General features: G+C 46.9%; 1 protein-coding gene across 7 annotated transcripts in view; it reads left to right on the top strand.

Annotated features, from left to right (window-relative positions):
- The window catches only part of PIK3CD (phosphatidylinositol-4,5-bisphosphate 3-kinase catalytic subunit delta), a 50,363-nt gene that overhangs the window by 8,438 nt on the left and 25,670 nt on the right, over positions 1 to 16,255 (top strand). Inside the window, exons 1-4 of one of the 7 annotated variants that reach the window (XM_037382250.1) lie at positions 7,302 to 7,340; positions 11,643 to 11,758; positions 15,311 to 15,384; positions 15,749 to 15,912. In XM_037382250.1, the coding sequence (XP_037238147.1) occupies positions 15,772 to 15,912 (141 nt within the window). In that variant the 5' untranslated portion in view covers positions 7,302 to 7,340; positions 11,643 to 11,758; positions 15,311 to 15,384; positions 15,749 to 15,771. Of the gene's footprint in view, positions 1 to 6,995; positions 7,018 to 7,252; positions 7,341 to 11,642; positions 11,759 to 13,872; positions 14,027 to 14,284; positions 14,725 to 15,310; positions 15,385 to 15,748; positions 15,913 to 16,255 lie in introns of those variants that run through there. The other 6 variants (XM_037382251.1, XM_037382249.1, XM_037382252.1 and 3 more) reach the window with 6 other exon arrangements.

Here is a 16,255-nt window from a genome sequence, read left to right as displayed (position 1 = left end):
GCAGAGAGTGTATTTGTTTGGGTTATGAATGTTGCTTAGTTTGGAATACGCACTTTATGCACCAACTAAAAGTTGACAAACAAAACCCACCCAAATATAACAAATCGTGAGTCTGTGCACAGTATTTGGTGCAGGCAGGCACCTGCGTATGCCTGTCTTCAGTGTGCAGCCAGCCACCCACACAAAAGTTTGCAAGATCTGGTCTTACTGGAAACAATAAGGGCCCCCAAAATTCCCAAACTGGATGAAGGACCTTTTTTCTTTTTTTTTTTAAAGTGCTCTGACTTTATCACTGATGTCTAGTTTTAGTTTTTTGTTCATGCGAGCTTGAGCTGTACTTCTGAGTGTGGGAAGACTGGGTGCTGCTTTTCTTCTGGCAGCAAAGAAAAGGATCCAGAATCCCCTAAGAGTAATTTCAAGATTAAATAGCGTGTTTTAGTTAAACAGGCAGTTACAACTCATAGTGGAAGTTTGTGGTTTTAAAATAACTCAATTGGTGCAAAAAGAAGTACTCCCAAGAAATGGTATTTAAAAAAAAAGAAAAAGAGGAAAGTTGTTTGTCCCTCATGAAGAACCAATAGTCAGAAAAAGTATGTAGCTTCTGTGCACTTGTTTGACATTCTTTGGTTTTGTATCAAGAAAACATCTTCAAGAGAAGTGAGGTTTTGCAAGGCATTCCTTGTGTGTGTGTGAAAATGCTGTGTGTATCTATGCAATTATATTTTGAAGTGTTAAAGGTGTAAATAATAATTTGTGTTGAGACATTGATGCTTTGAACTTGTGTAGCACCACCAGTTAAAGACCTTAAATGATTTGTACCAACAACAGAGCTTTACAAAATGCCCTGTGAAACACGGAAGTAATATTATGTATATTTTGCATGCAGAGAAACAGGTGAGACACCTTATTAAAAGCCACAGCATCAGTGCCAGTACGAGGAGTTGAACATGAGTATTTACTCCAGGTCCTGTCCTTGAAAGCATTGTCTTGGGTTTTTGGAGCAGCGTGTGTAATTTTGGTGGGGATTTTTGTTGGTGGTGTTTTGGTTTTGTGTTTGTCCCCCAAACCATTCTGTCGTAACGTTTTTGCAGTCAGTAACTCAAACTGTATCCCTTACACAGCTGTAGCTTCACATATGTTGCAGAGCTGGGTCAGTAGCATCTCCTCCTATCTAGCATTTGATTAATACCTTCCACTTCATTCTCTGGGATGTTGTACTGCTTGCAACACCCAACAGTTAAGAGAACTTGCTTTTTCCTTAACACAAGATTTTGACACTGACAGAAGCTGTAACTTTGAGATTCTGATGAAGAAACAACTAAGCAGGTATCAAACGAAGCCTCCTGGTTCATTTTGATAACCTCCAAAGGAGAACTGCCTCCAGAGATTTTTCTCCTTTAGAAGTCTTGTGGTGGTGTGGATGATCAAGATAGAAATCTCAGCTGCTTGCTGCAGCTAACTCAGGTCAGTTCTTGTTGCTTGTTTTTCCTCTGCAAGCATTTATGGGGAAATCATGGAGGAATGCATTGCTTTCAGATCTGCAATATCCTTCATTTAAATGCGTAGTCATGCAAATAAAACTTTTTTTTTTTTCTGGGCAAGGACACCAAATTACACCATTCTGGCTTTCAGCAAGAGAGCTGAGTGTCGTTCTCCCTTCTCTCTGTTGTTCAGGGGTCCTGGGATTGATGTGATTTCAGAGGCTCTTTGAACAAACAGGCTGCTCGGGTCCTTGAATCCCACCCCCTAATAATTTACTGTCAGCTCCTGTACAGGTCATGGAAAGGTTTTGCTTAGTGAGTTTTTTGTTTGAATGCATGTTCATCAAATGAAGATAAAAACGTGCTGAGGTTTTATCATGGTTTTCTTCTCTGAAATGTCTTGTGGCAATATCAACAAGCAAACTGGCCTTTTTCTTGAAATAAAAACAATTCATATTATAACCACTCTGCGCTCAGCTGTCCCGAATTCCAAGCTATGAAGTAACTGCCACATTTTTCTTCAGAGAAATATTCTCCTCCTGGGAAGATTGCCTGTGCATAGATGAAGAATAGGAGAGAACCAGCACCTATTTCAGGGTTGGTTAAGGATGTGTGCATTGGGATGTGACAAGCTAGCAGTGTGTGGAGGTGGTCAGCCCAGGGTAGCAAAGAGCTGGTTGCTTGGTGAGGTCCTTGTTCCTGTACCTGTGGTCCCCCAGGTTAATGCAACCCATACTGGGTAAAGCTGGTAAATGTGCTTGTGATCCTTTGAGTTTTGTTCCCCTAAATATCATCCTCCTCTGGTGTTTATCTTCTGCCTTGTCCTCAGCAGAGGACCTGCCATTTTTGTGGGACTTGAGCTGGGGGAAAGTGGAACCTGAGACATGTGGTAGTGAGCTCTTGAGAGAAGTGGTCGTTTCAGTCTTCATTTTAAGAAGGTGGTGTGATTAATTTCTCCTCTGTTTTATTCAACACAGCCTTTTGCTAGTTTCTGTTCTCTCCAGAGACCCATGTCAGGGGCTACTGACCTGCAATCCTGGCACTACAAGTAAATTTGTTATCCAAATAAAACAAGTCCTTTAGTGAGGACACCAGAGATTTAACCTGATTTTTCTACCATTCCCCTATGTAACTTTTGGCCAGTTCATTTCTGTGTCTTGGTTTTTCTTGTGTGTCAACAACAAAGGAGGAAAAGCATGAGAATGCAGGGTTTACAGCAGATACTACTGAAGTTTTTTAAGCAGTACAAATCAAAGTGTATCTATTCTGAATATATTAACACTTACTATTTATTATTAGTACTGCTATATTTCTATAAAACAGAAATTTATGTTAACTTAAGTTTGTGCTTTTGCACTCCCTGTGCTAGGTCAGAGCTTGGGTTCCCTGGGCTGCATTTGTTTCTGGCTTCTGGCTAGCTCAGCGGTTTGTTTGTTATCTCTAATGTCCTACCATACTGCTGGCTGCTATAGAAATAATCACTGGGGCTTGACATGAAAATTCTGAATTCATGTCTTCCTTTTTTCCCCCACAAAGTTTGGGAGATTTTGGATCTGCACTTGGTTTAGATTAGTCAATGCTTTCCTTAGAGCACCAACGCTGATTTTCAAAGTGATGAAGGTCAAGTCTTCCCATCATCTTTTACATTGTGTCCTACTTGAATAAAAATCTGTAAAATGGAGCAGTATTAAGCTGTTTATGAAGTTAATCATAATTGGTAGGGCTGTGGCAGCTCTGGCTATTTGAAGATGGAGAACTGGTATGTTCAAGATAGGAAAATGAATGTGTACAAGCAGTTGGAGGCTGTAAGATGCAGTTTATATATGTATGTATGTTTAAAGAAATCCCAACAAAGAGTGAAAAGCCTGTAGCAGCGTATCATTGTGCTATATAGCACAGAGACCCTTTGTGGAAGGTGCAAGAAGAAACGGCGATCTTCAAATCTTGAAATACTGTTGGGTTTGATCATAGGTGTTGCTCAGCAAAGGGTGTATCCTGTGGCTGTACTTACACAGGTGAGCTCTGCTCCCCGCCTTTGCGATTGCTGGTGTTGATCAGTGTTGTACACTTCACGCGGCTGTGATCCTATTTCAGATCTGATTACCAAAAAAAGCCTCTTTTGACTTTTAAATAAGGGCAAATTACCAGCCGTATTTGCAGACCAGCTGCATAGCTGAAGCAGAAACGCGGTTTCCCGCCTGTTTTGGGTAGTGTTAACCACATGGAGCAAATAGTTTCAACTCTCGAAAAACTGCACTGGCTTCCTGTTTGCTTTGTGGTGCAATTAAATGTGGCGAGTTCAGTGGGGTTTGTTTGTTTATCACATACTCCAGTCAGTGGAGGACAAGAGAGGCTTCTTGTAGCCTTGCCTGTAGAAGTGGTGAATGCAGCTTCATAAATTTTATAATTTACTAAAATTACTGACCCCTCTGTGGTTGGGGGCACAGGAGAACAGGCACAGTGATTTTCTCTCCAGGTGCTCCGCAGGCAGTTGAAAGTGTTCTTGATGGGCAGTCCTGTAAATACCGCTGTGGTTACATTACTTGCTTGTTGTCATCCTCCCCTTTGTGTCCCTGTTCCTTCTCCCTCCAAGAGCCAACCAGCTGTCTCATCCAGGCTATGAACATTGGCTGAATTTCTCATGCAGCACATTGCAGTAGAAAAGGGATTGGAAGGGAGATGGTTAGGAGCTGCACAGCCAGTGTTTCCAGCCGTGTCCATTGTGTAAAGGGATGCTGAGATGATAAGCAGATGTGCAAGAATGGTGTACCTGGAGCACTGCAGAGAGGAAACAACCTGAAAAAAAAAAAGATGTGAGGATAAATGCCAATAAGTGGAGCTATGAAAGACTGATAATTAAGACTAAGGGTGCAGAAAAAGCTTTGTTGAAGGGATATAGAAAGAAGGTATTAATGGAAGTAGTTGTTGTAACTGGAGTACAAGCCAAAAGATGAAAAGAAAATCACACTTTAGATTTGGCTTTGGTAAATGTATAATAGACAGCAGCCCTTTGCTCTAGCCAAGCGCTGTGGGGTTTTCATCCTCATCTGTAGAGAATCCCCCATCTCTCCTGTGAGCTCTGGGGCACTCCTTATCCTGCAAAGGCTTGTACCCTGAGCCTGCAGTTGTGCAATGCAGAATGTCCAAAAACTCATCCCTTGTGTCCATTTGTCTTTCTGCTGTCTACAGTTTTATGTTAACCCTGGATAGTCCACAGTGCATGTCCTTTATAATACAGCCTGGGAGAAGATCCCTTCTTATTTCCAAGTGAATTTGTTTATGCATGGCAAATACTAATTGATTTATTTTTTTTTTTAATGAGAGTCAGTTTGTGTTACCCAACAACTATGTCCACGTTGGTTTTAGACACCGATTTTTCTTCTTTGCTAGATGCTTAGCTTGGAGTCAAGCTCTAGTTGCCACATTTCACCCTAATTGTTATTACGGCAGGGCTCTTAACTGGTGTGGCAGAGACCTGTCCCTGCAATTATACAAAAAGTGACCATTCTTCTCTCCTCTGTGCTCTTCTAATGAGTCCTGCATAAAACTTGGACCACAGTGTGACAGTCATGAATACTGGGGCTGGGGTGTGCATTATTCACCAAGCAGGACAAGGCTGACCCCTGGCTCAGCAGGAGCATGGCATCATGTTCCTGGCAAATTCACCAGAATAAGGGACGTGGAGCATGTGCCCACTGCGTGGCAAGAGAAAGGTTACAGCCAAGAATACAAAATTAACCTTTTGGAACTTTATGAACTCTGGGTAAATTTATACCAGATTGGAATGGGATGGAGATGGCCTTTTTGAACTGGGATGCTGAGCACGTGCCTAATATTGGGTGCATTTGAAAGAATGCCACGCGGATGCCACTAGCCCTTCTTACCAGCGTTTTCTTCACGCCCGTTTGCACTGTTTTGTTCTCAGAAACACAGAGGAAAAACAACAAATTGATCTTTCCTTTCTGTTCTTCCTGAAGGTCTCAGATTTTTAATCTAGCAGTTGCAACTATTTTTCTGACTTTCAGTTCCTTTTCCCTTCCCTATGGTTTCTGTTGTCCAATTTCTCACAGTGTGGGCATATGTCCTGTAAGTGTTCAGTATAGTCCTACATGTGAAACTTGAAGATGATGAATAGAAAAACTGTTAGAAAAAAAAAAAAGCAGAACAGAAACCAAATTCCTGTAAACAGTCTGTTCAACATACCTTTAACATATGTCAGGGCCAATGATTTAAAATAGGCCGTTTCTGAGCTTTAAAAGGTCACATTAAGACATGATAGTAGAGATTCGAATGGAGTCAAAGAATGAATGTTTCAACAGTCACAGTTTGTACCGAGGGCAAGGTATCTGTATTGCCAACTAGTGATGTTCAGGGGGAAAAAATGAGTCAGATTGCAAGAATAATGAGTTTTTCTTGGATAATAACCTGGAAAAAAAATGTACCTTAATCACATGCCTCCAGCAGTAGAAGCTTTAGGAGAAATGGTGATTCTGGGAGTCATAAAATTGCAGGACCAGCCAGGGCAACATGCTGACACTGTGTCCTATACCAAGATTGTTTCCATGTATGGGAGTGAAATAATTAAAAGCACAAATCTAGGTTCACATACTCTCGACCCGGAGTATGGTGGGCACTTCTCAAGTGCAGGAGGAAACATGTGAAAGAGTTTTTCAAATGAGCAAATGGGTTTTGGATATCTAATTGCTGCTGAAAATTTAATGAGACGGAGGAGAGCGATTGTCTTTGAGCACTGGAAACATTTCTTACCCCCATCTGCCACTTCTTTGGAACCGCTAGTTTCCTGTGACAAGTCAGAGAGATGTGATGGCAATGCCATGGAGTGTCTGAGAAGCAGCTGACCCTTGGGGCACCTCGAGGCTCTGGTGGGGGGTCCTTGCAGGATGGTTTGGTGCCTGGGTGGGCTTCCCCTGCAGATAATGGATCTGTACAACCGGTTGGGGGAGGAAAAAAATGGGTAGGTACCCTGTATGTCCTTGGTCCCCAGCACGTAACGGTGTGCTTGGGTCCTCTCTCTCCTGTGACTAGCAGGTGCTAGTGAGACGCCAGGCAGGTTACAGCTTGTGGCTACCCTGCTCTTACTTTGGGCCCCGCAGGCACCTTGTCTTCTCGTCACCTGACTCTCCTTTGGGATTTGGGGTCCTCCCCATCCCTGTCGCACAAAACTTTTTGCAGGTGAAGAAAGTGTAGTTGCAGGGCTGAGGCGGTCAAAGGAGCCCCTTCCAGGGAAAGAGCGAATCCCAGGCTATGCCGGATCTCCCGTGTGGGTGGGTTTACCGTACATGTGGGTTTGGAGCCCACCTTCAACATCGTGTTTCAGCTCTGGTGGTAACGGAGCTGTAACGGAGCTGCTGACCGGCGCTACAGGCGTGTGTCCCCGGCTCACGCACGGCGCCGGCGGCGTCGGGAGGGTGGCAGCCATGTCGTGCTGGGGACACGCTCTGCGCGGCCGCCGGGACCGGCGCTCCCGGTTGTGCATCTCCTCACGCGCTGGGCTGGCCGAGCCGGTGCCGCGCAGGTGACCGGGGCGCTGCACCGGCGGGGTGACCCGCCGGGACCGAGGGTGACGGTGCGCGCCGTGCGGCGGCCCTGCGGCGGGGCTGCTGCTGCCTGGGGCGCGGCCCCAGCTGCGCGGCGGTGCGGGGGGCGCGGGCCCGGCGCGCGGGGCAGGGCGCTCGGGGGGCGACGGCCGCGGGTGGGCGGTGCGCGCTCGGCGGCGCGGCCCTTTGCAGACGGTGCCCGGCGCCGGGGCGCGGGCGGCCCTTTGCAGACGGTGCCTGGGCGGAGCCGGGAGCCCGGAGCCGGCAGCCCGGAGCCCCGCGCCGCGGGCGAGCAGTGCAGGTGAGCGTCGGGCCGGGGGGAGCGGGGCCGGCTGGGGCTGGGGCCGGGGCGCTGCGCTGCCCCCTCGCCGCGGCCGGGGGTCTCCGTCCGGCCCGGGCCGGGCCCCGCGGCTGGTGGAGGGTCACCCTGTCCCCCGTGGCTCGGTCCTGCGTGTGTCTCCGTGCCGTTTGAGGCAAATCCGAGTGGCTCCTTCAACGGGCTGTGCTTTTTCTGAAGAAAAAGCGCTTCTGCTTTATACAAACTGGGTGGTTTAGGATTCGGTAATCTACGTGTTGGACGTGGGGTTTTAGCTGCCTGGGGAGCCAGCCCTCGAAGCCGGGCCCCCGCAGGGACAGATGTGCTGGGGGCTGGCAGGGGCCAGGGGCCGAGAGCGATGGTGTCACCCGCTGGAGAGGGCCCTGCCTGGCCCCCCCGGCAGGTTTGGCACCTTGTCGCTGCCGCGTGAGAGTCACCCAGAGGTTTGTGCAACGTCTGTCCGTCGTCCATGCCTGCGCTGGTGCTCTGCTGCCCGGGTTAGCTGCCAGCAGCGGTGTGGGGCTCTGCGCCGGGTTTGCCATGGGTTGTGTGCCTTGGCAGGGCGCGGAGTCTCCTAAGAGGCCTCTAAAGAAGGTATCCATAACACCTAAGCACGGTACACGGTACGTGCTTGAGGTGGGAACCTGAGAGTAAAGGAAGCTGAATGTAGTGGTGGAGGGTCATTAGAAATGTATGGCTTATTTTTTGTTTTCATCAGCAACACGTGTTGTCCACCCATGGGAGTCTCTTGAAAAAGACCGATTTCAGCAACCTCTTCAGCCAGAAGCTTTCATTTATCACAATTTCCTCCAACTCCCAGCCTATGCCCCTGTTAGCAGTAATAGCAGGAGTGCAAAGATTCCAAATCACTCTGCCAGCATTTAAGAATTACAACATCCTTCGTGAGATATACTTGTGCATAGAGAAAACTGAAACACAGAGGAGATGTTTGAAGTCGTGCATCAAATGACTCTCAAGGTTGGAAACTGAACTTTGCAATTTGTCAGCTTTCAAGCTCTTACTTTAACTGCTAAATATACTGTTTCCCACTAGATGTTTCCTTAGACAATACTGAAAGCATAGTTGCTTGACTGTGACCTTGCCTAAAAGGCTGCTTGAAAGTTTCTACCAGAGCAAGATTCTCGAGTCCTCCCATCGGGTACTTTTCTTACTCCCTGGTGTTCCTCTGCCTCTCTCTAGTGATACTATTTTACTTCCAGAATAAGGTATGGCTTTACGTTGCTATTTCTCTTAAGTTGCTTTACCTGAGCTCCTCTTTTGCTTCCTTTGGCTATTACTAGTTGTGGCTGGATCTAAGGCCCTGCTGAGCTTCAGTGATGGTGTATCGCCCTGTTGCTCTTTCCCTAGTTACTCTGGTGCTGGGAGCCCCATAGAAGTGCTGCCTGTTTTTATCACCACGTGTACTTTCAGCTTTCCTCTCTCTTTCCTTGCTGACAACCCCTTTCATCATCAGCCCTGTACACAAACAAGGTTAGCTCCAGTTCAGATTACATTAGTGTAGTCCTGCTTCCCATTACTTTTCTCTACGAGCCCATTTTATGGGGATGTGCATGTGTAAGGCAGGCATTGAGGAATATAAATGCTCAAAGTAAGGGAGCCTTTATTTCATAAAGGGAAGAGTACAAGCCAAGGGATTCTTTGGATCCAGTGGTTGTTCCAAGCCTGATCCTTGTAGTCTTCACATAGCTAGAATGCTTCCTTGGAAGGTGGAGAAATCCAGGGCTCTCCACTGATATCTCGATGCATGGAGGATGCAGATTTCGGCACATAAACACTGGTTTGTATCGGCCTCTAGAGGGGTGCTCTGTAGCATTTCAGGGTCCTGAAGAGTCAGGCACAGGCATTTTCATCCCTTGCCCATTTTTCCTGGGCAGATTCCACTGCACATCTACCTCAGCCTAATGGCTTGTGTAATCAAAGTAGTGAGTAAAGGTGGTTATTCAGAGGCTTAGAAATCTCTAATAAAAGGCAGTTTCGAACCAATGTAACTGTGTTCTGCTATGTAGAGCTGAATGAACAACAAACTACTGTTGAAAGAACAAATGAATCTGCAGGGAATTGTGTGGCAGGATATGAGATCAGTATACAGAGCATAAGCTGATAATATGCAAAAACCTTTATTTGATTTTTGTATTTGGTGGAGCTAGGAGTCTTATTGCAGTAAACCAAATAAAGGAGATAAGAATATTCTAAACTAGGATTTGAGGAAATGAACCCTGAGATACAAAGGCATTGTTCAGTACTTGAGTGCTTCCCCACACCTGATTTCAAGGGGTCCTGGTTTTTTCCCTACCTGGTCCATGGGCCAAGCCTTACACTTGTGTTTGTGTGTTTGAAGGAGGAGCTGGAGACAGTTGGAGCTCTGGTGCAACTCAGGCCTTTGCTGAAGGTGCAATACTGCCACAGGAACTGAAAGAGAGTAGTGGTGGCCTAACGGCACAGTTGGGACACTGAGCTGTATTTTACAGAAAGCTTAATGGAGGTTGTAAAGGAAACGCTTTTCTTGAGATGACAGCAAAATCTGTGCTATTAATGCCACCTCCAAAATTTTATTAGCAGGTATTCAAGAAGGCAGCAAAACCATTCTTCTGGCATAAAAGGCTGCTGCTAGCTGAATGTCCAGGCTCAGGGTCACTCTTGGTGGCTGTCTGCAGGGGACAGCTGTGAGTTCTCAGTCCAGCTTGCTGTGGATTCCGTAGGCTGGCCAGAGCATCACATCCAATCTGCTGCGTTGAAGGTCCCTGCTCAGCTGGGGTGAATGGGTCAGCACAGCAGACACTTGCACCTCTGCAAGCCGGCATCCCCTGAGGCTGTGTTTCCAGCACCTCCCGCCAGCACATGTTCATTTTTAGGTGAATAAAGAGCCAGGTTGTCAATACTTGTCAACAGGCAGACCTGTGATAGGCCAGTCTTACTGTGAGCTGCTGTTGCATCTGCATCATGGGACTGGCACCTGAATCTGGATTTTTTATGCTACAAGGGAAGCAGATAGAGCACGTTTTTGCTGTGTGATAAGTGGCTGGCACCTAGGTGTGAGTATCCAGTTAGCCCTGCAAAGGGGGGAGGGGGGGCTACAAAACTCCCAAGCCCAGTTCGACACGCTCACCTGCTGCAGCAGGTTTCCCCGTCTGTTCTTCATTCTTCAATGCTTACATGACTTGCCCGCAGTGTACAGTGGACCTGTTTTACCCCTTGATTCCCACCAAAAAAGCAGTCCCAAGCTTAAAAAACTTTCAGAACACTCACTGAAACGGATCTGCACCTATGAAAACTTAGGGTTGATTCAGAACTGCGAAGTGTATTGATTGCACGGTAAAGACATGTCAAGCACGTGTGTATGTAAAAATTCCGGTGGCCTCCTCCCCCAGCTCAGTTGCCTGCAATGGATGTTGACTTCCTGCTGTCTCCCACACAAGGCGCATCACCTGTGAGCTCTGCATCACTCATTTCTTATAAACTTGAAAGGTATTTTTGTAGTCCTGGGGTTTAGTAATTTTGTAATCTGTTTGTGGGCGTTAGAGCTTCTGTGTCTGTCTAACGCTGCCGCCTCACAGAGGTTTGTGGAACACTACTCCACGTGTGATCTTGTTAGCTTGCTGCTTTTTTTTTTTTCTTCTTTTTTCTCTCAATAGCAGTTGTATGTTGTAAACACCAAAGCTGTGGCTGGTAGACTTTGTAAGAAAAGATTTGTGTCAGTGTGTTTTATGTTGACTGCTGGCTTGTTAAATACTGTCTGGATAATTTCAAATGTGTCTGTTAAACTCTGCATAAATTTGCCTTTATGTGCAACTGTGTGTTCCTCGGGGTGTGTGAACTCAAAACATATGCTACCTCCTGTTACTGATGTTGTGCCTGCGTTTGTTATGTGGCATCCAGTAACACAGGGGGTTTTATCTTCCAGCCTGGCAGGCTGGTACACGGCCTAGTCCCACATGCGTATCAGCTCTGCCTTGGTCATCTCTCCTCTTTGGTAGAGACACACATTTATTATCTTTACACCAATTAATGCATGGACAAGCCTCAAGGAGGGTAAAGCAGCCTGTAGCTTTCTCGCGGAATAAGGACTTGAGGCAAAGCGGGGAGAGGAGGTTGAGGATTTGCCTTTATCTGGAACCTGGAATTTTGTCTTGTGATTATTTTCCTCCATGTTTTTCTGCCCAGCTATGAAGAGGTCTGGGCATTGTAAGATGGGTTCATTGCCCATATGACTCTCAGTAAAGAAGTGATTAGTACCAACAGATGCATCTTTCATGATTGCTCCCCTAGGACATGACTCCACATCTCAAAATTGCTGAGGGATTATGGAGCAGTTGCCCACTACTGGGAGTTTTTGCTGCTTGTTGTGCTCATCTGAACCGGAGGCAGGGGTCCACGTGGAACAGGTCCGTGTGTATTTCATTCCTGGTTTCCTGAGAAAGCCTGTCTTGCACAGACTTTCACCTTGTCCTTACCAAAATATTCCACAGAGCAGAATAATGTGTGAAAAGGAGAGTATGCTTCAATTCTCTGGGAACTGTGGGGAATAGCTTCATGTCTGGGCCCATGGAAATCTGCTGCTGGGCACATGCTTGATGCTTTGGGACCTGTGTTGTGTGACAGCATATATTTCTCTTCCTCTTATGTTCTCTGAGAAGTCCAAAGCGATACTGTGCTCTGCAGTTTGAGAGCTTGTTTATCTGCAGGCTGAAGGAAGCAGCTGCGATGGCCCCATGCAGAGGGTAGTCCCAGCCCATGCTGTATGTCAGCCAGTCCACGCACTGCTTGTCCAGCTGCTGGGCTCTCCCTTTGGGTTGTGGCTGGTCACTCCTCACATCTTAGCGAGATCTGAGGTTCCCATCAAGTGTGCTTGCTTCTTTTGGGAAAACAGCTTCCACTGCTCCCTTCCTGTGGGATAGGAAGAGCGATTCTTTAGGGCAGCTGGGCCCTGCCCATCTCAGAAAATAACAGAATAATGTTTTGAGCAAACTGCATCTTGTTTTCCCATGCTCAGCTATGCCAACAGCACTGCCAATGAGACACTGCCCCTGCAAGTCCTGCCTGTGCAGTACCCTTGCCTGGGGACAGTATGATGGCAGGGCTCGGAGGCACGCAACCTTGGGTGTCCTGCCTGGGCACATATGTACCAGTGGGCAGCTTTTAGGTCAAGCTTGTGTACAAGCAGGCCCAGAGGAAGACTGCTGCCAGAAATGAATGAGGAGGTGTTTGAGGCTCTGTAGTTTCCTCCGACGTTCTGTGCTACCTCCAGTTCAGGGGCTGGATGAAGTTCACAGAACGATATACTTGGCCCTCGCGAGGGCCAGATCTTTGAGCTTGGGTTTTCACCTTGCTAGGACTTTTTTGGCCACCCAAGCACATCAGCTGGCCAGCCCGTCTTGAGGTATATCTCTCTTGGATGGAGCATGGGTACATACCAGCTATAGACGGAGAGCTTTGTGTGTTCTGGTTGTCTGTTCTGCTTCTTAGCCCCGGGGTGCCAAGTGCCACGTGCATCCTGTCCTGCGAAACTTCTGACCTTCTGGGAGCTGGAAGGCAGCAGCGTACCTGCCTTGCACTTGAAACAAGTATTTGAGGGTTGTGGGAGATGTGGCTGCTGGGGCAGGAAGTATTGTTATTGGAAGATGTAGTTGGGGGAATGTGGAAGTATTCTAGCAAGAAGATGTTTTGGGCTAGTAGGAGGAGTGAGGAGTGAGGGTGTCTTATAGAAAGTGGGTGGCTACAGCCTGGTGTTGATAAGCAGGGGTCTTTGATAGCCTGTGTATCTGCCCGAGTTTTGTTCTGTGGGTTTGCGTCCCACTAAAACACAAACTTCTGTCTCACCGTTGCTTGCCCTAGCTTTGAGAGATATGCAAGTTGTGCAGTAAACTAATTTCTGTCAAGTGTGCGTTGATTAACTTGAACCTCAGGCTACCAGACCTACAGCTCAGAACCCTACCACAATATGAGATTTTTAACAATAATCTGTCTGTCCACCAGTGTGAAAGTCTGAGGTGACACTGGGGCTTTTAAAAATTGACAGCTGCAACAGGGAATCCCTTTTTCTTAAAGACTGTTGCAGTGAAGGACAAAGAGTCTATCTCAAACAATACCAGCAGCGTAAACCCCGACAAAAAGGAGTGATGCTGTATCTGACTATTCACAAATGGCAAAATGACCCAGAGAAAACAGAATTGTAATTACTTCTGCTGATGAGGTCAAGATAGTGCAAACAAGGTTACACCCTGGAGAACTCTTCCAATTGCCCAGCACAGAAGGGAAGATGGAAGTGGGGTGGTGCCGGAGTATTAATCCATGCAGAGCTCGCTTCATGTAAAAACTCTCACACTGGATCAGATCTGAGGTCCAACTAGTTGAGCATTCTGAATTTAGCAAAGGGAAGGGGAGAGGTTTGGTAAACGAAGTTCCAGAGACTGTGCAAGTCTAGAGTTATTCTCCCTTTGGCATATCTGCTCCAGGTTCTGTTGGAAAAATCCCTCTACGTCAGGAGATGATCAGCGAGTTTGGAAAGACAAGGGATTGAGCAACCTGAACTTCACATTGTAGTGCTAATAGCCTGGATAGGTACTTCATGCATCTGATGGGATGTGGCATTGGGTAGAAATCCTCAGTGGAAGGAAGCAGTTCAGCCGTTGTTGTGACTCCTGTCTCTGCTGGTCAGTAGAGTTGTGGTAGATTGCTGCTTTTGTTGCCCTTGGAAAGGCCGAGGCAGCAGCTGTTCTAGAAACTTGCTGGTTTAATTGTTAATGAGCAGAAGACAAGGCAAGCTTGGTTTGCTTTATTCAAACTTGTAAACCTTGCCTCCTCCCCTTTTTACTTCCCTCCCTCTTAAGGCACATGGGTGGTTTTGTGGTTGCTGTATCCGGTCTCCGTGTGATACAGCGTGTGCACTGAGGAAGCGGGACAGATAAAACAGCTCGTATTTCTGGGAATCCTTACCCTGCAGCTGATGGGGAAGTGGTGTGCTCCCAGGCACTGGCAGATAAGATGCTGGGCTCCTTGTCATTCTGAAGTGTAGGGCTGGCTCACAAGAAGCTGACAGCCGGACTTCATGATTTGGGAGACCCAGATCTTCCGCAGCATGTTGCTCAGTCTCTTTCTAAGTTTGCACGCCGTCTGACAGCTGCAAAGCCATTTTTTAAGTAGTGAATGAGCAAATTTTGTACTGGTGTCACAGGCCAAGGACAAGTGACACTTAGAATTGCTTGGGGCATGTGCAGGGCTGAATTTAGAACCAGGAAATGCAGGAGGCTGAAGCCTGGGTTTCCACAGCAGCTACTAGTCACGGCTGTGGGAGCACCCTCCAGGCTGTGCTGCTGGCGCATCTCTCTGCTGACCTGGGGGAAGAACTCTGGTAAGTGAGAAGGAATTTAGGTGAGCTGGTTTCTCTGCTGAGGTGTTTGAAGAGAATTAGTTACAGCCACTTCTCTGTTGCGGGGAGCTAATGCTAGCAGTCCCAAGCTTTTCCTGCATGTGGGGACACACCACGCGCTGCTGCCCGTCACCTGTGGAGGAAACTGGAGTTCTGTACTGCTGTAGTATTTTGCTTGTGGGCAAATGGATGGAGTGTGAGGGTTTAACTGACTTTGGTGTTACATGTCTTTAAGGAAGAAGATGTACAATGGGTTTGTGGTGAATGCCTTTTGTTTTAGGCATGTGTCATGTGTGCGTTTATTCTGTGTTTGAAAACAGGAGTTTGTACCTGATAGCATTCAGATTCTTTTTCTCTTCTTTGCATTCTTTGGGTGTACTGAGAATAAATTGTAGAGCCCTACCAAGTGAAAGGATGCAGATGGAATTAACAAACTTATTTTGATTTTCTGAGCCTTAGATTTCATTTTTCCTTGGGGAGGGGGATATACAGTGGAGTATTATTTATCTGTGTGTATAAAAATGCGTGCATACTCAGAACTGACAACATCTCTTTTTCCCTCTTGCAGACTGGAACTGAGCTCTGGAAAAACAAAGTGGAGCTTGGAGCATGTGGCCTGAGGATTGCCTTACAAAGCAAGGGGTAGGGACTTACTGGTTTTGTTGGCTGCTTGGTCATAAATGAGCTATCGGGACAAATGCTTTTGTTCTCAAGTGAAGATTATTAATATTTTTGTGTGTCAAATGTAGATGTTAATCCCAGTCTAGAAGAGATTCAGAAAGGGTTGCATTGAGATAGAAGCAAATGCTATAGCAAGGACGCCTCTGTGGCTTAAAGGCTCTGAACTGGAAATCTGACTAAGCTGCATATATTCCTGACCTATGAGGATACACTACCCTTCCTTTCTTTGGGTTCTTTTGCACATTAACATCCCACAGAGCCCAGCACAGATCTGAGGAGATATCACGTAGTGAACAGCAACAGACTTTTTCCCGTTTTCTTGCAGGTGGTAGCTAAGAAGTGAGCAGGATGCCACCAGGCATTTACTGCCCTACGGAATTCTGGGCCAAGGGGGAAAATCAAAACATCCAGGTGGACTTTCTGCTGCCCACAGGCATATACTTAAACCTTTCTGTGTCCTGCAATGCCAGCTTGGGCACCATCAAGCAGGTAACAGCCTTGTTCCACAGTCTTATCCGCAGTCTCTAGGGATGAGGACTCTGTTCTGGGGAACACCTGGGGAAATGTGTTGGTTCTTCACTCGGTGCAAGTTGGGTTTCTTCTGCATTGCTCTGAGGCAGTTCCTTGTAACTCGCTGTGAGAGCCCCTCCTTTGTGACAGCCTCTGCAGGCCACTAAACCCATGTCTAGCCACTAAGACTGCCACAGGGTGCCAGGTGGTGCCATTCTCTGGGTACTTGCTCAACCTCGGGATGAGAATAAGAGTAACTTAAGGAGTGAGGGCAGATTTGAATCGGCCACACAGGGCTTGTGCGTTGTATGTTTAGTTCCTG

This window comes from Falco rusticolus, chromosome 3 (assembly GCF_015220075.1).
Source record: "Falco rusticolus isolate bFalRus1 chromosome 3, bFalRus1.pri, whole genome shotgun sequence".
NCBI classification, from domain to species: Eukaryota; Metazoa; Chordata; class Aves; order Falconiformes; family Falconidae; genus Falco; species Falco rusticolus.
Note: the sequence above shows the minus strand (reverse complement) of the source record. Positions and strands in the feature narration are given on the sequence as shown.